The 23,049-nt window shown below is 39.9% G+C and overlaps 1 protein-coding gene across 11 annotated transcripts in view; it reads left to right on the top strand.

Annotated features, from left to right (window-relative positions):
* The window catches only part of MBNL2 (muscleblind like splicing regulator 2), a 105,727-nt gene extending 84,136 nt beyond the window's left edge, over positions 1-21,591 (top strand). For 5 of the 11 annotated variants that reach the window (XM_030450063.1, XM_030450148.1, XM_030450113.1 and 2 more), the window contains 3 exons: positions 1,416-1,451; positions 2,907-3,001; positions 18,554-18,755. In XM_030450063.1, the coding sequence (XP_030305923.1) occupies positions 1,416-1,451; positions 2,907-3,001; positions 18,554-18,568 (146 nt within the window). In that variant the 3' untranslated portion in view covers positions 18,569-18,755. Of the gene's footprint in view, positions 1-1,415; positions 1,452-2,906; positions 3,002-18,553 lie in introns of all 11 variants that reach the window. The other 6 variants (XM_030450103.1, XM_030450132.1, XM_030450141.1 and 3 more) reach the window with 2 other exon arrangements.
* Positions 21,592-23,049: the final 1,458 nt, after the last annotated feature.

Below are 23,049 nucleotides of genomic sequence, written 5' to 3'. Positions count from 1 at the left end.
TGAGGGGGGAGGGGAGTTTAGGAATGGGGAACCCCTTCTATATGAGTGGGTGTCATGAGCTTTTCCTTAACTATGACTGATATTCCCCTATTTCCTGGGAAGGTTGGATTTGGTGGGTGTAAGGACTGTCATGCCACCCAGGTCTAAGGAGCAATGCATGACATACATTATCTGTTGGGTTTTAAATAATTTTGTGATATTTTCTGAACTGGTATAATTTTCAAATTTGTTCCTTGTGTGTGTGTGTGTGTGTGTTAAGTTAAATTTTAAGACAAGTTTTGCTGCTGGAATATATATAAAACTTAATTGTTTTATATAACTTCTCTGCTTTTTTAACCACTTGCTCCCCTAATAAAAAGTGTGGGGCTTGACTTAGCATGGCTTACTTCCAAAGTTCTGCACTTTGTTTGTTCCACATCAGTTTGATTGCTTTGTCACCTTCTCCCTATTGTTCAGTGAACGATGTTAAAAACAACAGATCTTTTCTCTCTCCCCATTGCTGTTTGTTAGTGTTTCTGTAGCCTCTAGAGGAGGAACTTTGTGTACTCTCTGGGGACTGTTCTTGGGTAAGGTCATTCATAGTTACACTGCTACAGCCATAGCCCGGGGAGGGGCTGCAGTAGTCAGGGAGTACAGGAAGCATCTTTGACTTCTCATGAGATATGGGTGTCTCTGGGACTTAGTCTCCTTACCTGCTCACTGCCACCAGCTTGCCACCTGTATGGTACGAATTACACAAACCTTTTTTCCTTCATTTGTTTTTCCCAGGTCCCAAAATTAAACCGCAGCAGGCGAGCAGTCTTTCCAGGGCATCTCAGAAGTGTGCTGGGAACCTTTTGCTGCAATGTTACTTTGAGGTGTTTATCCTGGGGACTTGTCCCAGTAGTATTTTCTTTGGTCAGAAGCACCTCTCCACTTCAGGGGTTGTGTTAAGAACGAGTGCTTTGACATCAAACAAAAAAAAGCCCCTGCAGAAAAGTATCGGCTTACTCCATTTTAGCTTCTTTCTCCTCTGCACATCAAAAATGTTGATCTGCACCATGCTGAGCTGAGTTACGCCGTGAGTTCTAAAATCCCCAAATAATGTGATATTTAATCAAAGACCTTTCTGTAAACAAAAACTTGATAGTACAAAACATACCGAGTCAAAGGCTAAAAGTACTTAAATAAATGATGTATCTTGTATATACACATACACATGGCAAAAGTCACAGAGCGTGCTAAGGCGGCAGTTTAGTAAGAACACAATCACCTTTTTTGTGCTGGAGCAAAACTATGAATGACCTTACAGTTTCATTTGACTAACTTACTTCTCTGTGGTTATGCTTGAATCTCACTTTGAATGTTAACTCTAAACAGCTAACCTGTTTCTTCCCTTTATCCACTTTTTTCACCTATCATTGCATGACACGCAGGGTCAGTTTTGTGCATGACACCCGCTACCAGTATTGGTAGGTTCCAAATTTCTTTATCGATCTCTTTTAATACTGTATATGATGTCTATTCACTTGCTTCAAAAATCCTAGGCAAGAGTTAGACAATGACTAGAATTAAAGGTTCGCTTTGTCCTTTTGGTTGACTTTGCAGTGTTTACATTTGTAGATGAAAGCTGCAGTTTAGATGTGATATCACCTGCTATAACAACTACGCTGCAAAAGCATAATACCATGAATTCCAGTCTGCTTTTCAGTTTTATTTATATTTTATACTGGCTAGTACTATAAAGTCATGAAATACTGGGAAAAGCCAGCAAATTTCATCAGTGTTTTGAAGTTTCATAGTGGTGTGCCTATTTCTCCTATTTGCTGTGTGTTAGAAAGTTTTATCAGCGTTTCCCAGAAATGCCTACTTTGATCAACGGAGGTTCTGATGAAACCAGTGATCAGAATCTTGCTCCTCCTTAAATATATTTGCAGCTTGGAATTAACATTTTAGGCATGGAAAATGGAAGTCCAATGCCTGTAAGACAGAAAAGCAATCTTTATTTAATTCTGTTGCCATATCCCAGTGATTTTTTAATTTTTTTCCTGGGACTACTCAAAATATCAAGCCTTTAAAACATGAAGTTAGTAATTCTTCCATGAAGATGCTGATTAAAATTTATTCTTAAAACAAGCAAAAGCAGCAACTTCCACAAAAATCAGTCCTGTGTTCTTAGATCAAAAGAAACGGTATTTAAGTCAGGAAAATTATTATCATCCTTCTCCTGATTTTTGCCTCAGAGCAGATGGTAATTAACTCTGATAGAGTCTAACAGTTATGCCGTTCTAGTAGAAAAAAAATTGCATAAATTGGATTATAAAGGAAGACAGTGAGGATCTGGCTTACTTCAAAATGAAGATACATGAAAATAATTTGGGTTTTAATTGTGTTTAAAAATTAAGATAAACATTGGGGTTTTTCCCAGTACAAACCACACTGAGATTTATTTTTTTTTTTAGTAGAAATTTAGTTTGGAGTGCTTTGTCTATATAAACTCTGGGGGAAAACAAATCGCCCATGTAACAATCCTCAAGTAACGGGCTGTTTTAGTAGAGAACTTGTTTGCGCAAGCAATCCTCCTCTTAGAGTTAACGCCGGTCTTTTCGATGGTCCTTGCTCTTTTTTTTTTTTTTTTTTTTTTCTGGGAATCGCCGATTGTGTTGACAACCTTCCTTTAATTGTACTTGTAATAAGCTATTTTCCCTTTTTTTTTTTTTTTCCTTTCTTTTTTTTTTTTTTTTTTTTTTTTGTTTTTATTTCTCCGCCACGCTTTCTCGCTTTGCACTGTGATTGCATGCCATCTGCCGGTTTAACCCATGACGATGGCTTGCTGCTCTTGATATTCACCATGCCAAAAATACCACTTCTCTTACCATAATGCTGCACCCTCCTGTTCATTGCTTCCATGGTTCCCCTCCTGAAAGTACCCATGATGCACAACGCTACGGCCGCCACTGTCTCTGCAGCAACAACTCCTGCAACAAGTGTTCCCTTCGCCGCAACAGCCACAGCAAATCAGGTTTGCTCCTTTTAAAGCTTTCTTTCACAAGATCCCGAACTCTAAATGAGTGCTGAGATTTTTATTTAATTTCTTTTTTTTTTTTTTTTTTTTTTGTAACAAAAAAAATTCTCACGGAGAATTTTTTTTTTTTTTCTTCTGTGTTTACCCCATCAAATTTTACTTTGAAGTCGTTTATAGCAAGTGTTTGTGGGACAGGTTGCACTTATTTAGAGTTAACATTTGTTGCAAATAATGATGTAGCTGTGTTTCGTGTTGCAATGTTTGTACCTAATTACTGTGTAATTAACCCAGCTGGAGTTAGAGTCACCATAGTACTGGACTACTTACAAAAGTCTATTATTAACTCCTAAGTTCAAAAGGAAGAGCATCGCAGGTTTCAAACATGCAGGTGTGTTAATGGAACCTTCTCCATGTAGTGTGTGGAAGTGACTAATTTGTAAGCATGGAAGCTGTCTAAAATCACAAATGGGACCAGGTAGCTGAAAAAAAACCAAAACCCCAAAAAAACTAGAAACAAAATTGAATGTTTCTGTAAATGCTAGCGATCAACACAGCACTGGAGATATTTACAACTGTGCCTGCTTGATGTTTGAAAGTGTATCTTTAACCTGGGAGTTAGATTTCCCTGAGGAAGGACATAGTTACAAAGAACCCCTGGGGTTATTGACAGGGGCAGGCTTTGAAAGCTGATCCTTTCTCCTTTTCTTCTTCTGTCTGTTATGTTAATGGCAGTTTTCATTTGGGTAGGGGTTCCTCCTCCTTCTGTAGGGCCTAATTCCCAGAGAAGAGGTATCTGGTGCAGCTTGTAGCTTTGACTCCTCCACTGGAGCTACAGAGATTCCCACCAGGGAGGGGTTTGCACAGCGCTTGGGTCACTCTGGCTTTTCTTGTGCTTCAGGGCCATGCTTAGGTGCTTCCACTTGAGAGCTGTTTTCCCTCGGGTTTTGAGGGGTCAAACTGAGGAGGGAGCAAGCAGGTTTGCTCCCCAAGTGAAAGCAAAGAGCTGTGTCCCCATTGCCTTTCATGTGTTGCTCCTTGCCAAACCCAAAAGCTGCTGCAGACCAAGTAGAAACACTCACCCGTTGATTCATTTTCCTCCACCTGCCAAGGAATTAGAAAGAAAGCAATGAAAATGTTTTGCTTAATAATGCTATAACAGCAGATTTTTTTTTTTTTTACTGTTGATTCCAAAACTATTTAAGCCTCCCATGGAGAAACAGAAGTTGTCACAAGAGTTTATTTGTAATAATTTAGGAAAATATACTACCTCTGAAATACACCCTGCATTCTTAAAGAAACACAAGCCAGTCCATTTTTTTTATTATTTTTTTTTAAGGGCTCGTTTGCCAACATTGTGGTGTTTGTGCTTCCAGCATTTCCATCAGAAGCAAGTTGTTGTGTTCTGTGTGTTCTTCCCTGAGATCTAGCTTGTTTTCATGAAAAAAAAAATAGCTTGGGACAAGGGGTAAAGTGCAGCAGGCAAAAGGTGCATTTCACTGTCCTTCCCAGAACAGCCTCCGCAGCAGAAAATTCTTTGGTGGTTTCCAGTGTAGTTTGGGGATCCCCAAAAAAGTGACAGAGGGACTTGAAGGTGCAAAGGGACTGTGAGAAAACAATGGTTTGAGGAAGGTGGTGTTGGCTGGGGACCCTCTCTAGCACAGGAGTGCCTCTGGGGCAGCTTCCCCATCCACTCTTCTGAGCTCCAGGGGGCTGATTCTGGCTGAAGTAAAATAAATACGTGTACTCTTATTTATTTTTTTTAGTTAATGGAACTACTTTCACAGAAGTAACTTGTGCCACTGGGGAGACTTTCTCACCTAGCTGATGCACTTTCTCACCTAGCAGAATGGCAGAGCAGAGCCTCTCCTTTCCCAGTGCAGATTTTGTCTGCATTGCAGGAGTGCAGCTTTTTTAATTTTACAGGAGTTATCAAAGTGTGTGTTTGTGTTTATTTAGTTGCTATATTTGTCTGTGTGGGTATACATATAACACCATGCTGAAATGAAAGGATGGTTTAACACAGCGATGGGTTTCCACTTGTTTAATTTCAGCCATTTAGAAATTTGGCATCCAAAGTTCATCTCCTTTTCTAGATGTCAGTGTTATTGAAAGGTAGATTGCCCTGGAGGGTCCTGCCTCTTTCTCTTGCCTGCAGAAGGTGCATAGGCACATAATCAAAGCTCTGCATTTCTGCACATGGAAGAGATGGCAACATCAACAGCTTTCCTCATTGGCTTCTGTAATGTGTGCCACAGCTCTCTTTTTCACTTCTTACTCCTGTCTTTGTGTTAGCCATTGCAAATCTTTAAAACCTGCCAGGAAAAAAAAAAAGTGTATTTGAAAGTAATAAAAGTAGAAGAAACTTGTTTATAGAAGGAGAATCTCCAAGTTTGCTGTTTATTTACAGTCCCCTAAAGGTTGGAGACAAAGCTACAACACTGGGAAAGACCCCATAGCAATTCAGTGGTCTTAACTCTCGGAATTTCCCTAGCCCAAGAAACAGAGGAGGAGCAGATAATTTGATTAAGACTTCATTCATGGTTATAGTGTCCTTTGTTTTTGTCCCTTTCTGTGGATTTAAACTCTCCTGTGTATTTCAAAACAGGACTTCTTTATTCCCATCTAGATTAAATTTCCTTTTCTGGTCTCTGCCTCGGTGTTTTATCTATCTGTGGGATATGGTTTCCTCTTTTCAATGTCTCTAGTACATTATTTTAATAAACCTGCAGCCTTCATCCCATCCCATTTCGGGTCCCACTGCTTTTCCTCACAGTGCCAGGCATGAGCAGAAAGTTACATCAGAGCTTAATCATGTAACTCAGTACCATTTGGTTTAGTATTCTGGCCTGGACAAAGATTGCTGAACTTCCTTGGCTTGAGTGTGATGATCCCAGTGTCCTTGAAGTACCAGTGGAAGGAAAAATCAACATCCGAAAAGTTACAGCATCTCAGCTGATGGCTAAAAAAAACCATAACTCTCTTGAGTCCAACAAATTATTTAGTATGTGCTTTCAGCTTGTATTTTTGGGAAAAATAAAAAAGAAAAAAAAAAAAAAAGAAAAGGGTAAAAAAAGGTGAACTATGCTTCACAACTTCTGTGTGTCCTTTCTTTCGGAAAATAGCATGAGCAACAGCTCAAAACGTGCCCGCATTGACACACACAACACAGTTAGTAATGCTTGGTCTCACTCTGTGTTGTCTGTTCAATGTATGGCATGAGGCACACTGAGAAAATTGTGTAGGATTAAAGGCTATACCGTAGTACATCCTTACAGGGTGACACCAGTTATGAATATAGGGAAAATTCAAAGCCTCTTGCTCTTACTGACTTTTTCTGACTTAAAGAAGTTAGGTTTTAAAACGAAAACCATTTTCTAGGTACTTCAGAGAGGAGGAGAATCTCTGTGGCTTAGTGCAATGAAAACAGGATGGAGCAGAAGTGCTTTAGCAAATCCCGTTTTACAAATCCTGATTAAAAACTGATTCAATTGATCCAAGAGCTGGTGGTGTTACCAGTCACTCCATGTGGGCATCTTACCTGATGAGGTGTCCCTGCTTACTCCAGCTGCCAGGCAGTGATGAGAGGGGATGGAGGAGAGCACTTCATACTGGGATTACCAGGGAAAGGCAGGTGGGTTGCCAAAGGGACATGAGAAGCCTGGGAGTGTGACCAGTCAGAGGTGAGAGATCTTTCCCTTTTTCCTCTTTTCTGCTTTACAACTGCTCCAGCTGTTTCCAGAAGTGTGGGGCTGGAAGACACAGCTGCTTAACTTTCCTGGAGGTTCAGATCCTTAGTGAATTTATGTTCGTTGGGGATGGTGACAAAGTTTGTTTTGGAGGAGGTAAGCAGCAAAGTGTGAAGTGACAGTGAGAAGCAGCATTAGGGCATCATATACTGAGGTTTGGTCCTAGCTCCCTCTAGTGCATGCATGTGGGCAAAGGTATGTAAAACATCTTACTTAAAATATTAATACAGTAATTGTGTATAAATATATATATATACTTCAGAGATCTTCAGCACAGCTTTGAATTATTACTGCTGTAGCTAGTGGACTAGCAGTACTCAAGAAAGCAGGGAAACTGTTACCACTTCAGCTTCACTCACAGGTAGCTGCAAGATTTCACAGATGATGATCTATCACAACATGTTTTGAGAGAGGTGTTTTTGTGAATTCTGAAACTGAATTTCAGTTTTGAGTAATGCCAACACCTGTTCTGGTGAGCTTTACATTTCTGAGTAGAAAGGCTCACTATTGCTTCATTTCCATATTTACACTGGCGAGTCCTACAGGGATTAAGAAGTTAGGGTGTAGCCCCAAATTAAGACACCGAAGCGTTGGCATCTGTGTATGGGTCCCTACATGGAAGCTAGAAGTTTCAGTGTCCATTTTAGATTGGGAAGGCCATCAGCTCAGTCAGGTGAAGCATGGGGAATATTCTGGCTTACCCTTCAAAAGTCACGCAGGGCTTGTTTCAGTTGCCTGAACATGTGTCTGCTGACGTTTATGCTTGTCCTAAGATAACCTCTGATGTGGAGGTTATTCAAGACGTTTTGACAAGCTTGGGAGATACAGCTCAGGATCTACAGACAAAGCTGCACACTTTGGAACTGGTAGCTGGACAATAGGGAGGAGACCTTAGCTCAAAGAGTACTAAAAGCCTGGTGGGCGAATGACCTGAGCGTGCAGTAGGTGACCACATGAAGTGACCTCCAGATTCCATGGGTGTGCCCTTCCCTTGCAGGGTGTATCACCCCACCAGCTGTGATGGGGGGTTAAACACCAGCATTTCTGTGTCCTAATCTGTGTCCTCAAACTCCATGACTGCTTCCTTACTTCTTGGCAATGACCAAATTTCAAGTTACTTTAAAGAAAATTGTCTTCATCACATCAGTACAGAACAGACCATGAATTTATTTTCTGTAGCAATGAAAACCAGCCAAAGACTGACAGTAAAAAAAAAAAAAAAGCATTAGAGAGAATGATGCTTAAAAATGTTATTTAGTTACAACATTTTTCTACTGGTTTTGCATCCCTTCACCAAGAAGGAAAAGTTAAAAGGCAGATCCAGTAGAAAAATGGAACTACTCTGTATTTCTTGTCTGAAAAGAAATACAGGATGAGCAGACTGTCTCATGCTTAGGCTTGTGATGATCTAGAACAGCTCTTTTATATTATGTATCAGTATTCACACTAAATTAGGTGGCAATTATGCAGATATTAATTAAGAAATCATTCAGTAGCCTATAATTTTGTCAAAATCTTTAAAAATACAATGAAGTGAAACCAGAAATAGTTGTGTGACATTTGAGTGCCACAAACAAAAGGACAGTTGGAATATTTGCCCCAGAATTCAAAAAGTAGTTACCACAACATAAAACACAAAGTTGCCCAATGTTCAGTGAGGACTTGAGATGCCATTCTTGGCAGGGAGGGAGGAGTGATGGGACGTGCAGCAACAGAGCACCTCTCCTTGCCAAGGCAAAGGCAGCAGCCACTCCCAGAGGATGTAGATTCCCCTTAGACCAAAATGTCACCTGGCACCTACTCAAACTATTTTCTTCTTCTGCATAAAGCAGAAGTGCCATTTGTTCCCTTTTGCAAATACTCCCTGGTACCTCCAAAAAGGCCTCCTCCTCCAGGTGACCCATCTAACCCCAGAAAGCCTTCTGGCATGGCTGGCAAAACTTTTGCTGTCTCATGTTCTCTTCACTTAATGTGGAAACGCGCTAAACTTGTGCATGGGAAGAAGAGTAGCAAAATACTGGGAAAATTAACTGCAAAATCTGGAAGGTAGCAGGAAACAGCCTTTTTCTTTGCTCGTTGAAAGCAAGCTTTTGAAAAGAAGGGTGGGAAAGGGAAACAAATGTTATTTACATCTTCAGTGCCAGTATACAGCAACATTACAAATAAGAGCCTATGCACAGTTCTTGTCAGTGAATTGAGAAGCTTTAATTGCTGTTTCTAAGGGAATGGGGAAACAGGTAAGAAAGCACTTCTGCTGTGAATAATAAGCATCTAAAAATACCATTTTTTTTTTGTCTTTTTGATGTAGAAAGTTCACATAGTCCCGTGTTAAATACTCATGCAGAAAATTCTGCTCTAACAACAGAAAAGACAATTTGACTTTAAAAATTCCAAGCAAGGAGATAGAAGAATAGGTTCCTTTCTCAGGTGTTTTATCAAAGGGGATACTTGGAGGGAGCAAAAACAGTGTTGAGCATCTAGTGGGGCCGTGTGTGGTGCTGTGCTGCTGGATGTAGAGGTGCCCCAAGCCTTGGCATCTGGGATTCAGGACTGGACATCTTGCCTTGTATCTGCACCAGGATGGAAATTTGAATAGCAATAGCTTGTCATGGTAGGAAAGGCAAATGTAAACTGATTGCTTTATCTTTTGTCTTATATAACCAAGAATCACAAGCCTCAGTTCAATGAAGTTCCTTGTCTAAAGACATTGAGTTACATGCAAGTAGCTGTGACTTTCAGAATTAACAGTCTTTTAAACAGAAGACTAATAAACTCTTAATTAAACTCAAGAAATAAGAATTTCCGATCTTAAAGATGACTACAGATCTCAAGCAGTGTCAAGAAAAGACCTTTTGAATTGTTAGAAAATTCTTCTTTAACTGTGAGGCAGTAAGGATGTAAACCCAAAAGATGACCCTAGAAAATTTAAAGGAACTCCAATTTTAAAGTCTCATGCAAACAAGTCTTTGTTTTAATAACACTTTTTTGTTTCTTAATATCTGGCTTCTTAAGAGTGTTGTTTCTGTGTAGATGATGAACACTTCTGGCGGGCTTGTATATGGAGTTTTAGATCACATACTCATATACCTGTGGGAAGAAATGGAAAATATTTGGGTTGGTGGTTGTGGGGTTGGTTGTTTTGTTTGTTTTTTTCCCTTACACACCCCTGCCCTTGTGTAGGACTGAAACCTGACTTCCCCTGGTAGCCTGCTAGATGGCAGTGTCACATAACAGTAGCAGTGAGCAACAGCAAATGCTTATTTCTTTTATGTAACGAAAGATCAAGGCATATTTCCCTTTTCTTATTTAGTCTGTTTTACCTTTCATATCACTGCAATTAAAATAATGTATTTATGTTTGATATGGGAACTTCCTTTTGTCCTCTTGCTTTCAATTTTTATTCAACAAATTAACTTGTTCATTCAACAAATTAATTGACAGGCTGAACAAAAGGCTTTTGGGGCATGTATTTTTTTATTCAAATATAGGAAAATTTTTCTGAGGTGAACTCATTTTGTAGGCATTTGGGGGAAAAGGAGCTTGTTTCATTGTGCTTAGCATATGCACACAGCTCATGTAAGTCTGTTTTTTTCCCATCATAAAATTTTAACAACTCAGTGCAGTGCAAAGCTCCAGCTGTACTTCTTTGGGGTTTTGCTCTTTGAAATAATTGCATCTGGACATCTCTAGCCACTCCAACTATTTTCCCCTGAAATAAACAAATGGTGTATTTTTATCTCAGTGCATGATTTATTGCCTACCACAGAAGCCATTCTTTGTTTTAGAATGTGCAGGAGGCACATACATAGCCACAGTAGAAAAATCTATTTATTTATTTGTTTGTTGTACCTGTCATGAGTATCAGCTTGGCGCAGGGATTAGTTAGCTTTGACTGACTTCATTTTTGGTGCAATATTATCTGCAGTGACACGCAGTGCTATGTGTCTGTCTGCTTGTGTGAGAGTATTTGGATGAGAATAAAATTAAGGAAGCAGTAAGAAGTCAAAAGCCAGGAACATCGATTTCCTCTGACAAGTTATAAGTATATAGCGAGTTTTATGGAACTGACACAAATGGGGTGTCTGAGTAACCCTGATGAACATAAATTTGGTACCTTTCAGTGTCTGAGTTAATATCCGGATGTTGCTTGCACTGGACTGTGTCTTGCTTGGAAGAGAGTCTGGACTGGAGCGCCAGGTTTTGGGAGGGGGAGAGGTTTTCAGTGTGCTGGTTCCTGCCAGGGAACCTGGAGAAGTGCTGGCCCTGCTCTGCGTGCAGAGGCTGTGTTTGCCTGGAGGGATGCTACGTGTGTAGTGACAGTCTTGGTTGGCTTGATTTAGACATGAGGAAAACAGAAAGCAAATTTGGGGGTTTTTTGTTTTTTTTTTTTTAAGAAAAAAAAGGTTGAAGAAGGGAAAAAAAAATAAAAAGGAAAGCTAGATGAGGACACCTAAGAAAATGGGTGTTTGGAGAAGTAGGCCCTTTACAAGAGGAATGCAGGTGTTTACATAGGTAATGCACAAGTCGTGCTTGCCCTTTCACTCCTTTGTGCTTGTGTTCCTTGTTCCTCTCAATAAGCCTATTCAAGCAGTTTCTAAAATTCAAGAAGAGAAGGAAAATTACCTGAAAGTAGGAAGTGAAAAACATAGATTATTGCATTAGCTCATACCTGCTCAAAGGCAAAATTGAGTGGCCGTTCAAAATAGTTACTGTATGGATGTTCCTAAATGTTACAGCAGTGGTTTTCTCACATCTGTCTGCTGCCTGTGTGATTAGTTAAAAAAAAAGATTTTGTAGAATATATTAGAGAATGTTATGATTATTTTTTAGTACTGAATTACTTATTACTTTAAAGAAGAATAAATAAAGCCAGGTTGCTTTCATTTTTAAAAGGAGTTGTTCAGTTTCTTCAGAGTGAGTAAATACCTATTAAGTCAAACGTAAATATTATACATTATTACTTGTGTAAATACCTATTGAAGCTCATAAGCATACTAAGGAGTTGGCAGCACAAGTGGCTTTGGATTGTGTTTCAGGACCTCATGGATATTAAAAGAGAAGGATGATTTTGTTGAACCCTCGAGCCCTTTGGCATCCCATGGTTGTGTTGATCTTTTCTTTAGATGATCATGAAGAGCTGAATTCAGGCAAGGTCTTTGTCAGCTTTGTGAGACCCTGATGGCTAACAGCTTGTGCCTGATGGAATGGAAAATGTGCCAGCAGATGTGTCCACTTCAGCATGGACGTGTCACCCTCAGCCATTTCCAGAGATGTGTTGTCAAAATACTGTACAGGGAGGATGGAGGAGAACACCAGAATGACTGTGTCAGGGGGTGGACTGTGAGAAAGCCCATCAAGTAGGATCTTTCCTTTGGGAAACAACTAATGCCCTCTAAATTAGTTACTGTATGGTCAGGAAACCAAGGAGATTGTCTGTGGCCTAGACATCTCACCCTTGATACACAAATTTGAGTAGACAAATGCGTTTGGGTTGCACTGGATTAATGGAGAAACGAAAAGATAAAAATTCTTCACCCCTTATTTGAGGAGAGGTCCACACCACAGTAAGAAAAATAAGTACATTTACATTAAATCATAATATGGTGGAAATGATAATGAGGTTTCAGGCCATCAAGAGAGAAGGAGTAGCAAAGGAAAGAAGCCAATGACACAAGGTGCTCAGTGAGTGTATGGAAGTGGTGAAGTGCTGGGCAGTGATAGCAGGGTAACAACTTGCTTATGGCAGGTCCCTCCACCTCTATTACTAGGTCTTGTTTGTTAGTTTTACAGAGGTACAGACTGGTGGCCATGAATTTTCAAATTGGAAAGGCATAGATGAGTGAGGCATAGATTTGAGTACATACAAATGTACAAATGTATTTGGTGTGGGCAAGGAAGGGGGGGCTCTTGCAGCTATGACAAGACATGAGATGCAGTGCAAACTGTAGGTCATGGAGGGAGTGAATACAGCAAGTGCCAGGACCAGGAAAGGGGGCAAAAGAACAGCCAAGATGAGGGGGATGTGGTGTGTGTACCCCAGCACCTTTCCAGGCTGAGCACTGGGAGCAGGCAGGATGCTGGTAATGCAAGTGAGAGCTGAAGCTGGCTCAGCTGTCAGGCACTTAAGACACAGCAAATCCCATTCCTTGGGGGAGCATCAGGGGGGGACATGGGGCTGGGGGTTGGAAAGCTCAGTCCCATGGAGGTGCTGTTGCTGAAGCCATGAAGAAATAGGAGGTGAAAAAGTCCACCTGTAAGGCTATGTAAAAATGAAGTAAGACCAAGCACAACTGATACAATAGTGATTACTCTCACTAAGTGTCTGAGTATTTACTATAAGTATAAAAATATAAATATTTATTTATTTTGAGAAAAAACAAAAAATTAGTGACTTGTTTTGAATAAGAAGAATGAAGTGCATGCCACAAAAGAACATTCTAAGAGAAAATGAAAAATAAAGACATGGAGGCATTCCCAAAGGCATGGAGAAGTATATAAATAGTCTTAGGTTTCATTGCAAGGAGAAGAAATACTTGGTGTCGGTTTTATTTTTAGAAGGCAGGAGAAGTTATGAGACAGCCTGATACAAGTTGGCTGTCTGAAAATATCTGTCCTTTTTAATGTATACCCAAGATATATCTGTTGCTCATGTGAAAAACATGAAAATAGAAAATGTCACTGAGGGAGGATTCATCTGCCCTGATGCAGGTGTCTAGAAAGTTAAATACCTCAATGTGAACTGTTTGCCACAGACCCATATTTGGCAAAAGGGAAAAAGGCCTCAGGAGCTGATACTCTGTCTCATGCTAAAATATGTTGCTTGAGGTAGGCTAGGAAAATGTAAAATGGGGAGACCAGCTGAGGTGTGCCTTTCTGAAATCATCTGTGATTAATCTTGTCTACAAAAAACTCCTATCACTACATTGCACTTAGAATGAAAGACTGAGCAGTGTAAAATATTTACTATGTATGAGTTCATTTTTGGAGGGATAAATGCTTTGCAATGTGGAAATGAAATAAGATCTTGATGCCCTCTTAAATCATACTAACTCTTGCAGAGCAAAGTGTAATTTAGACAAATAATTTCAAAACTTCTGAAAGAGAAACATCGCAGAGGTAGATGCAACATCATGCTTTCCACCTGATTCACTGTGACAGATCTGTAGTTCATGTACAGTGATTTAATGCAGAATGGTACTCATTGTTGTATGATAAATCTAGGACTGGAAACAGAACTGAAAGAGAAGCACAGAAGGGATAAAGAAGCTTCAGGAGTTTTAGCTTCAAAACAGAAAATCTCAAGCTAAACGGTGGTCTTGAAATTCTTAGCACCCAGTCATGAGTCTGGGTAATTTGGTTGATTCTGTGAACTGGATCAAGTAAAGCAGTGCACATAGTAACCTGGATATCAGAAAAGAGTTCACAAAAGTGAAATTTCCACCTTAATTTAAAAGAGATTCTCTCTCTCTCTCTCTCTCTCTTTTTTTTTTTTTTTTTTTTTTTTTTTATATATATATCTTAATCTGGAAACAATAACCTTACAATAAGTCTTACTGGAACTTTACAGGATCTGAGGAAATCACAAGTTGACATCAATTTGATCAATTTGATGCATACCTCGGGTTTGTAGTTCAGAGAGAAACTGAAACCATTGGTGGTAACATCTCTCTTGGTTGCCATTCCCATGGATGACATTTCTGAACTGTTACCACCTTTAAGAGAAACCCTGGCTGAATGTAGGGATGTTCTGTGTTGTGTGATGCACAAGTTGTTTAATGACCACTCTGGTCACTCAGAGATCCTAGAAGTAGAGGTCTATAAGAGCCATGCTCTGATAGAAAAGAGAGAAAATCCTGGCATTTGGGAGCTGAAAAAGCCACCTCTAAAGAGCTGGAAAATTTGGAAGAGCAAGTGCTTCTTGGTGGCTAGGAAGTAGTTTGCAGAAATTTAGGTTCCCTCTATATATTTGCAGTTTCAGTGAGGTCTAGTGCTAGTTGATAGTATGTGTAAATTGTACTAGTCTAGTACATTGGCACAATTTTAGTGGTTTCTGGCACTTCAAGCAAGTATCAAGTAAGAAGTACCCTATGTCTGATTGCCTCCAAAAGTGCCCTTTGTTGTTATTACATCTTCTGTGCATTACTAGCCCAGACAAAGTGCTAGGCCATTCTGCTTCTTCTAGAAATAGTGTTCTCATTAGATCTCACTGCAATAGCAAGAGTATGTTTTCTGGGAAGTCCCACACCTATGGATATGGGTACAATCTTATCCATACAGACCACAAGAAAATACTTTCCTATGCTTGACCTATGGACCTTTGTACATGGGAGTGTGTGTCTACAGGTGTGTGTGTATGTACACATACACTCACTGTGTAGTCTTATTTTTCTTTTTTTAATGCTTTTAAATACTTCGGTAAAAGTGTCAATATTTGTTATGTCAAGTCTCTGTGAAATATAATGATATAATAGAATCACAGAATCATAGGATGGTTTGGGTTGGAAGGAACCTTAAAGATCATTTAGTTCCAACCTCTATGCCATGGGCAAGGACACCTCCCACCAGACCAGGTTGCTCAGAGCCCCATCCAACCTGGCCTGGAACACTTCCAGAGAGGAGGCAGCTACAACTTCCCTGGTCAACCTGTGCCAGGGTCTCGCCACCCTCACAGGAAGGAATTTTTTCCCAATGTCTAACCTCAATCTCTCCTCTTCAAGTTTTAAACCACTGCCCCTTGTCCTCTCACTACACACTTGTGGAAGAAGTCCTACCCCAGCTTTCTTGTAGACCCCTTTCACTGGAAAGCTGCAGTAAGTATCACTGCAAACGTGACAAGTGATATATTTGTACATTTGAGATGTAACTGAGTAGCAACCATGAAGGTCATTGAGCATATTTACATGTAAAAAGGGAGTGCATACTCTGGAAGAAGTGTTTGCATGGGTGTTCCTCAGTCAGTCTGTTCTGCTCAGCTTCTCCTTTTTCAATGCAAGGGATGCAGACCTAGATAGCCTCCCTCTTCCATCACAATTTATTAATTTATTTGTAGATTAAACAGAAGAAGTTCACAGCATGGTCTTTTATGTAAAGTATTTAAGCATTTTATGTTTCTCTGTCAGCCACAGTGAAAAAAACAGTTGCAGAGACTGCTACATGTGTATGTAGCTATGACAGAGTTGTGATATCTTTTGAGAAACAGGGTGTTAATATATAATTACAAGCTGCCAGGTAGGTTTTACACTTTGTGGCTGAAGTTAAAAAGAAAATACAGCTCCTCAGTTCTGCATCTCCACACTGGAGAAGCTTGTTCTGAAGGAGAAACTTGAGGCGTTTTTTTTTTCCTAGGAGGACTCCTACGTGTACTAGAAATAGCCAGGGTGAAACATGCCCCAGTTCCATCCCCTGCACGAGCAGCAGCTTGGGGAATGGGATGTGGTGGGAGCAAGCTTGCTCGGTGGCCACTGGCAGGAGGAGCAGTGTGGTGCGGAGAGCTCTGGCTGCTCCTCCTGCACCCACAGCCAAGTAAACAGGACGTGGTCATGCACAAAAGGAAAGCTTTCACATTGTCTTTGCTGTTTCCTGAGTTTGGAGAGGAGGGGAGAAATGACAGGAATAGGGACGGGGCAGTAGGAATCCTTACCTGGGCTCTGCCTCTCAGCATAGTGGGGCAGAGATGGGGTCCCTGCTCTTCCTCGCTGCCCAGGCCCCCATCCACCCTGCCTGGCACGCTGCAGGGTGAGTTGCACTTGGGTTAATCAAAGTGCCAGGGATAATCCAACCCTTTTCTCAAGAGAAAGCCTGAGCTGAGGCCCTCTGCCTCTTCTGCTACATGTTTTGGGAGAACTGGGAGCATCGGCCTTGTGGGACTATTGGACCCTTTATGACATCTTGGCACAAGGGGCAGTGAAGTGCTATGTCTCCCTGTACAGGGAGAATAAAAGCTACAGGAAAATACAAATTTACCCCCTGAAAAGTTGGCAGATGATGTAAGCAGCCACGGTGTTACGTTTTTGTGGTTTTTTTTTTTTTTACACTGAGTAGATTTCAGCTTGTGTCCCATTAAATCAGACCTTAGAATCCTTTAAATAAAGTTGCATGATTATGGCTAACCCAGTATAGCTAAAGGTGTTTTATTAATTACATTGACATGTTGGGTTGTAACGTGCTAAAAATATCAGTGCTGATAGTCCTAGTCACCTCTTATTTTCAGCACAATTACATTCTTCTTACATACTGTCAAATCACCATGCTGTAGATGGACCAGGGCAATCACAGGCAGGGCTTTATTATTCCAGCAAAGATATTTCTTTGTTATTTCAATAGGAAACAGAGGATAGGCGATAAGCTAACAACCTCACAATGGGTGGAAGTTCATTAAAAATATATGTCCTTGTTGGAAGTATGATGTATTTAGATGTTAAGCCCTTTGGAGCAGCAGGTGTTTGTACAGTAACCATCAGAATGGGGCCTCGTGTGTCACCAGATTTTCAGTGCTGATGGTAATCAAAGATGACTTTTTGGCATGCTGGCACGTTAGGTGGGGTCAGGGAGGTGGTAGTTGTGTACAGAGAGCAAGGCAGTAATGGTTGTGAGGTGTGTTAAGTGTGATGGGGCAGCAGAGCAGAGCAAGCACCTTCCAGGCAGAGGCAAGCGTGTTTCTTTTCAGCAGCCTGTATGTCAGAGGTAGTATGTTGCTGAACTTATATTCAAAACATCTTTTTTTTCTTTTTTCCCCTTTTAAAATAAATATTGCATTAAGCAGCAGTCTAGCTTTGTAATACACAAGTAGGTCAAAATGCTGTCATGACTGTCTTGCCTACCACCTAGAAATACAGCTTTCAAAAATACTCTGAGTGCCAAATTAAACAGGAAAAGCAGGAGATACAGTCTAATTCTTTTGACTTGGGCTGAAGTCTGGAGCACAGTGGTGTGATAAAACATCACACCCCTGTTTTTTGACATCACGTTCACTGAAAGCTGCTCCACGCAGGTGATGGAAATCTCTTTTCCAATACTGTGAGCTGGTTGAGTCAGTGGCTGGGCACATTGTGCATTTAACCTTCACACAGTACTGGAAGCATGAGAGTTTGCATCTGTAAAATGGTTGCTTCACCCTCAGTTTGAGACATTGTGGAGGCAAAGCAGCAAAGTTAGTGACCAGCTAGACATGCAGAGGTACAGTTAAGATCATCCCTCTGGATCCTCTGGCATAAGGAAGCATGAAAAACCTCTCAGGTTTGCTGACCTGAAGATAATTAATTTTTTTTTAGGAAAAAATCAGCTGCTAAAAGTGCTTTGAGAAGATACAGAAGCTTGAAAACACCCAGCCCAGTACACTTCTTTTGCTTGATAGCTGCAAGGGGCCCTGTCTCCACGATTTCCCCCGAGCTTTCCTGACTCTCTGGAGCAGGGTGGGAGCTGAAGAATGGCAGCAGGCACTTCCAGCCTCCTCAGGAGGCCAGGGCTGCCTCCCTCTCCCCTGATAACCAGGTTTTGCACACCCCACCTACATCCAGGCCCTTCCTTTGTGGCCTCGGCACTCTCTCCAGTATTTTGAGACATAAAACACCCATTTCACATATTTCCACACGCCTCACAAGGACGTGTAGGCAGGAGGAGGCCGAGCAGGTTCGTGAAGCACAAACACCTTGCAGGCAGCGTGAGGAGAAGGGGCTGCTGTCCCCTAGCAGCTGCTTCCCAGCCTGGTTAGTCCAGCACCAGCGTCTGGGCAAACCACTCTCCCCCATCTCCCCCTAAAAGCGTGATCACGCTTTTTTTTGTTTTTCTTCCTTTCTCTCAACAGATAATCCTGAAATAGCCGGCAGGAGCGGAACCGAGTGTCACGAAGCCTCCCTGCGGACGGCCAAGCACGGCTACTGTACATACTACCCCGTCTCCTCCTCTCTAGAGTTGCCACAAACTGCATGCTAAGTCAAGAATTTGTTCTGACGGACAAATCACAAACTCGAAAAAAAAAAAAACCACCTAAAAAAAAAAAAAAAAAAAAAAGAAAAAAGGAAAAAAAAAAAAAAAAAAAGCTAGTGCTGCTATGTCATATATGAATATTAAATATGGTATGCTTACTATACTCCAACCTAAAATAGTTAACTACCTGATACCAGCTGTGATGTTTCAAGAACATAAAGGGTAACATTTAGTTTTAAAGGTTTTCTAAGCATAGTTTAATTCTTGCAAATATTGTCTTTTCTCCATAACTATACCTAATGGAAATGGTCCAGCTAAGTCAGTCTCGTGAGATTCAGTGTTTAGTCAGTGAATCTTTCGAGCTCAGCAATAATTAAGTTGTATTGGCTAAAAACTTATCCCAGTTGCAGGTTTAATTTTCACCCACCCTACGATTGGGGTTTTTCTTCTCGGTTAAAAAAAGAAAATCAACCAAACCAAAACAATCTTGGTTTTGCTCCCCTCGTGAGTTGATTCCAAGACAGAGGAAGTGAAATGCAGCCCAGTGTGCTGCAGATCACCCTGCCAATCTGAATATTTTTAGCCAGAAGTCCAAAGTAAAGCACAAATTCTTTAGATGCACATGGTTGGTGTTTGACTTGTATGGAGAAGTTGCATTTGAGTCATAGCAGAATAGCAGAAGAAAATTTTAAAAATTTGCACAGTATGAACTTCATACCCCTTTCAATCCCCAAAAGAACAAAGTCTTGAGAATATTATTTTACGAGTATATTTATAATGTTTTTAAAAGAGACTTTGCAGAAGTGCCTAAATTTTGTCACATCAGACTTGATGAAAGTGAGCCTGATGCCAACTGTTCAGATCTCACCAGAAGTGAATAATCTTTCAAACTCCTAGTCAGGTTACCAAAAAGTTTCAAGCTGTAAAGAAGTAACTTCTAAAAATGTAAAATCAAACAAACAAACAAAAGACCAAACTAACAAAAGAGAAGGAGAAAAAGAAGGCTGTAGATGCAGACATTTGTATGATACTCTAATTTAATTAAAATTCAGTTGAGTCACTTCGTAGGTGACTTTAATCTAGACTATTAACTGAACACTAAGAATGTAGAATGAGATTCAGTTTAATAAATCATGACTGTATTTGCATTTTTTAATTGGATTATGAGATTGTAACCAGATTAGAGTGGAGAAAAAAGTAGTTCTTTTAATTGTTTTTCTTTAAAAACATATTTTATGTCACAAAAGTATGAAGATATCTTTAATACAATTATATACATATTATATATACATACATACATATATATGGATGAAGCAGATTTTAATGTTGTTTACTTTTTTAAATACTTTGTTGATTTACAAGGTAATTATATATGTATAATTAAAATTTCATTTGTTTGATTTGAGATTTGTTTCAAGCACTATTGTACCAAATATTTCATATTTCACATTTTATATGTTGCACATGTATCACATAAATGACATAGTTTTTAAATTATTGTTTAAAAAAACGAGACAGCTGTTATAAGTGGATATTATGTATAATTGTTTGCAGCATAAGTTTTCTATGTGGACATTATTAGTGACTGCAGTATTTTAACTTAACCTCTTCAGATTGATTGTAAACTGTTTTAAACTTTGGCAGCACTGCCTGTTCTGAACGACTGAAGGCATTAACCATATAATTATTTGTCTAGGAAATTATTTTCCTGGCTAAATCTTGTTTGTCCAATGTCTAATTTACTGTTTATATATAAAGCTGGAGATTTGATCATCCGGAAAAGAAAAAAAATAATCGCAATTCGATTGTAAAATTAACATAGTGCTTGTAACGTTGCGTTAGTTTTAATTTGTGGGAAAATAATGTATCTTAACTTGTTACTTTAGCAGTTAAGGTATCACCATTATATACTATTAAAACACTAATATTTGTAGACTTTCTCAGTCATTATAACTAGGTAGTTGACACTGCAACTTGCCTATATCTGTCAAAGTTGTTTTTATTTTTTTATAATAGTTAATTTAGGCATTTGGGTAGCTTATTGTATAATACTAAATGGTAAATTATCCATGTTGTTTAAATATTTTATGTAGATAACCCTTCAAGACATTGTTTTGTGTGAACTTTTTATGTTTCGAAATAACTGTTATTCTATGTTTTTTACAATTAATCCAATACTACTATTTTTTTTGCCCATGGATGACGAAGCTTCAGATACATCAGGTCTTTCATCCAGATAAACTGACAGACAAAAAGAGAAAATGTATTTTTAATAAGAGATCCACTTTCCGACTTTATGACTTTGTAATATTCCTGAAAACTGTACAAGTACGAACCTACGTTAACAGTAAGGAGGCAATTACAGAGATGTGCAAATACGTGTACAACAGATTCTGCATTTTATTTATTTATAAAGTAATTTTATAGACTATTTCAAAATTTGGGAAGATCTAAAACTATTTTTCTGTATAAATATTATTTGCCAAAACTTTGTTTATATTTAAAAAAAAAAAAAAGTCTAAGGGAAATGATTAAACTTTAAATGCTTTGTTTAATTAAAAAATAAAAACCAACAAAGAAACCCCCCTAAAAGAACCATGAGATGGGCCAACACAGAGACAGTGAATACTGTAGCTGGGACATGGTTTCAAGTTACTTGAGGTGTCTCAGTGTTTATTTTCTTCAGAGGATACAGCACCTCACCAAAATACCTTTTTGTTTGCCTCTCTCATCCAGCATAATTGACAACACGTACGATGAATATTTCGGTAACAGTTAAAAGAAACCCCTCCTTTCACTCTTTTTCAGCATATAACTACTGGTGATCTGTTAAATAGCCATTCTATTTCTGTTGTGACGTTAAATTCATTCACACAATGTACAACCACTGAAATAAAAAGAAGCATTTTAAAATGAGATGGAGTCAGGGCAATCCTTTCTTGCGGCACAGCTCTGAGAAGAGGGGCTGGGGTAACAAAAATTGCCAAAGAAAAGTGGAGAAGTCTCTGAAAAGCATGTAATTTTTTTATTATTTTATTTTATTTTATCCTGGATTGCATGTTCAGGTAACAAATCCTTCAGTGCCATCCCCAAGCGCAGGACAGGCACAGATGCTGTATGAAGCAGCACATACTCTTTTCATGCTGCAGAAGGAATGCCAAGGATGCCACACCATGGCTTTAGCCCCAGTCACTCTTTTCATGCCCCTTCTGCCTGCCCATGCTGTTGAGGTGCAGGCAGGCAGTGTTTATCTCAGCTGAGTGGCTTAACACCTAACACTGAAGGATTTTTTTTTTTTTGATGGCACATTCTCTGCATCCTCTTTTCTCACCTACATCTCAGGGAGTATTGTACCACCAGTAATCCCTGTAATCTACTAGTTCCTCTGCAATAGTATTGCAGAAGACTTGCCTGCTCAAGGGCAGAGATTGCACAGCAAGCTACTGACAGAGGAGGGATTAAAACCTCTGGGCTGCAGCTCCGTAGTTTCTTCGCACCATCTTCTCTGATTTATTTATTTTATTTTATTTAATGCTTTAAAGGAAGGAAGGAACAGTTGCTGCAGAATCGGGAAGAGTTTGTGACATAAAGTTGTGCACATTGCATCAGCACGGGGATGGTTTGGAAGGAGCCCAAGGTCACAAGTGATGTGGAAAACCACCAGGTCAACCAGTCAATTTGGATGCATCACAAATGAACTGAGCCAGAAGCCTGATGAGAATGAGCGTGTGGGACAGAGAGGAGATGCAGGGATGACTTGTAGGGACAAGAATATACTAGAAGACTGCAAGGGCCTGGTAGAGCAGAAGCAACAAAATTCAAATTCAATTCCTAATCATTTAGGACTGGAAACCCAGTCTGTTCACACTTAACTTCTGTTAAAGCCCACCCTCAGCTGCCAAGAAGGGTCAGGACATGTCGATTTTCTCATCTAAATGCTGCTCTGTTCCTTGTCAACTTTGTCACTTTTTTGGCAGTGGAGAAACACTGATGGGAGCCCCAACTTTTCAAGATCCACACCAAAGCAGTGATCTTTGTATGCCTTTGTGTGCAGAGTGTACCCCTTTCAGACAGTGTCAATGCTTCCCAAATGAAGCAAGATATTTCCAGAGCAGAGGCTTTAGAAACCTTTGGTATTCTGCCTGCCACACATCCTCAGGGGCAGATGGTGGCCTCAGCTTTGGTGCCAAAGGCTGCTGCTCCCCTGCCAGAACAGTTCCCTTGCCTGCAGCACTATCGTGTTGCTCAACATCAGCCTTCTCTGGAGCAGACCAGCCAGGTCCACACTCACACTGTGAAATCTCCTCTGGCCCCACATGATGTAGCCCTGACCATAAGGCATAATTATTATTGTCAGTATGTTTAACTTGGTTT

The sequence above is a fragment of the Calypte anna genome, chromosome 1, assembly GCF_003957555.1.
Source record: "Calypte anna isolate BGI_N300 chromosome 1, bCalAnn1_v1.p, whole genome shotgun sequence".
In the NCBI taxonomy this organism is placed as follows: Eukaryota; Metazoa; Chordata; class Aves; order Apodiformes; family Trochilidae; genus Calypte; species Calypte anna.
The sequence above is the reverse complement of the archived record's forward strand: the minus strand, read 5'-3'. Positions and strand labels throughout refer to the sequence as shown.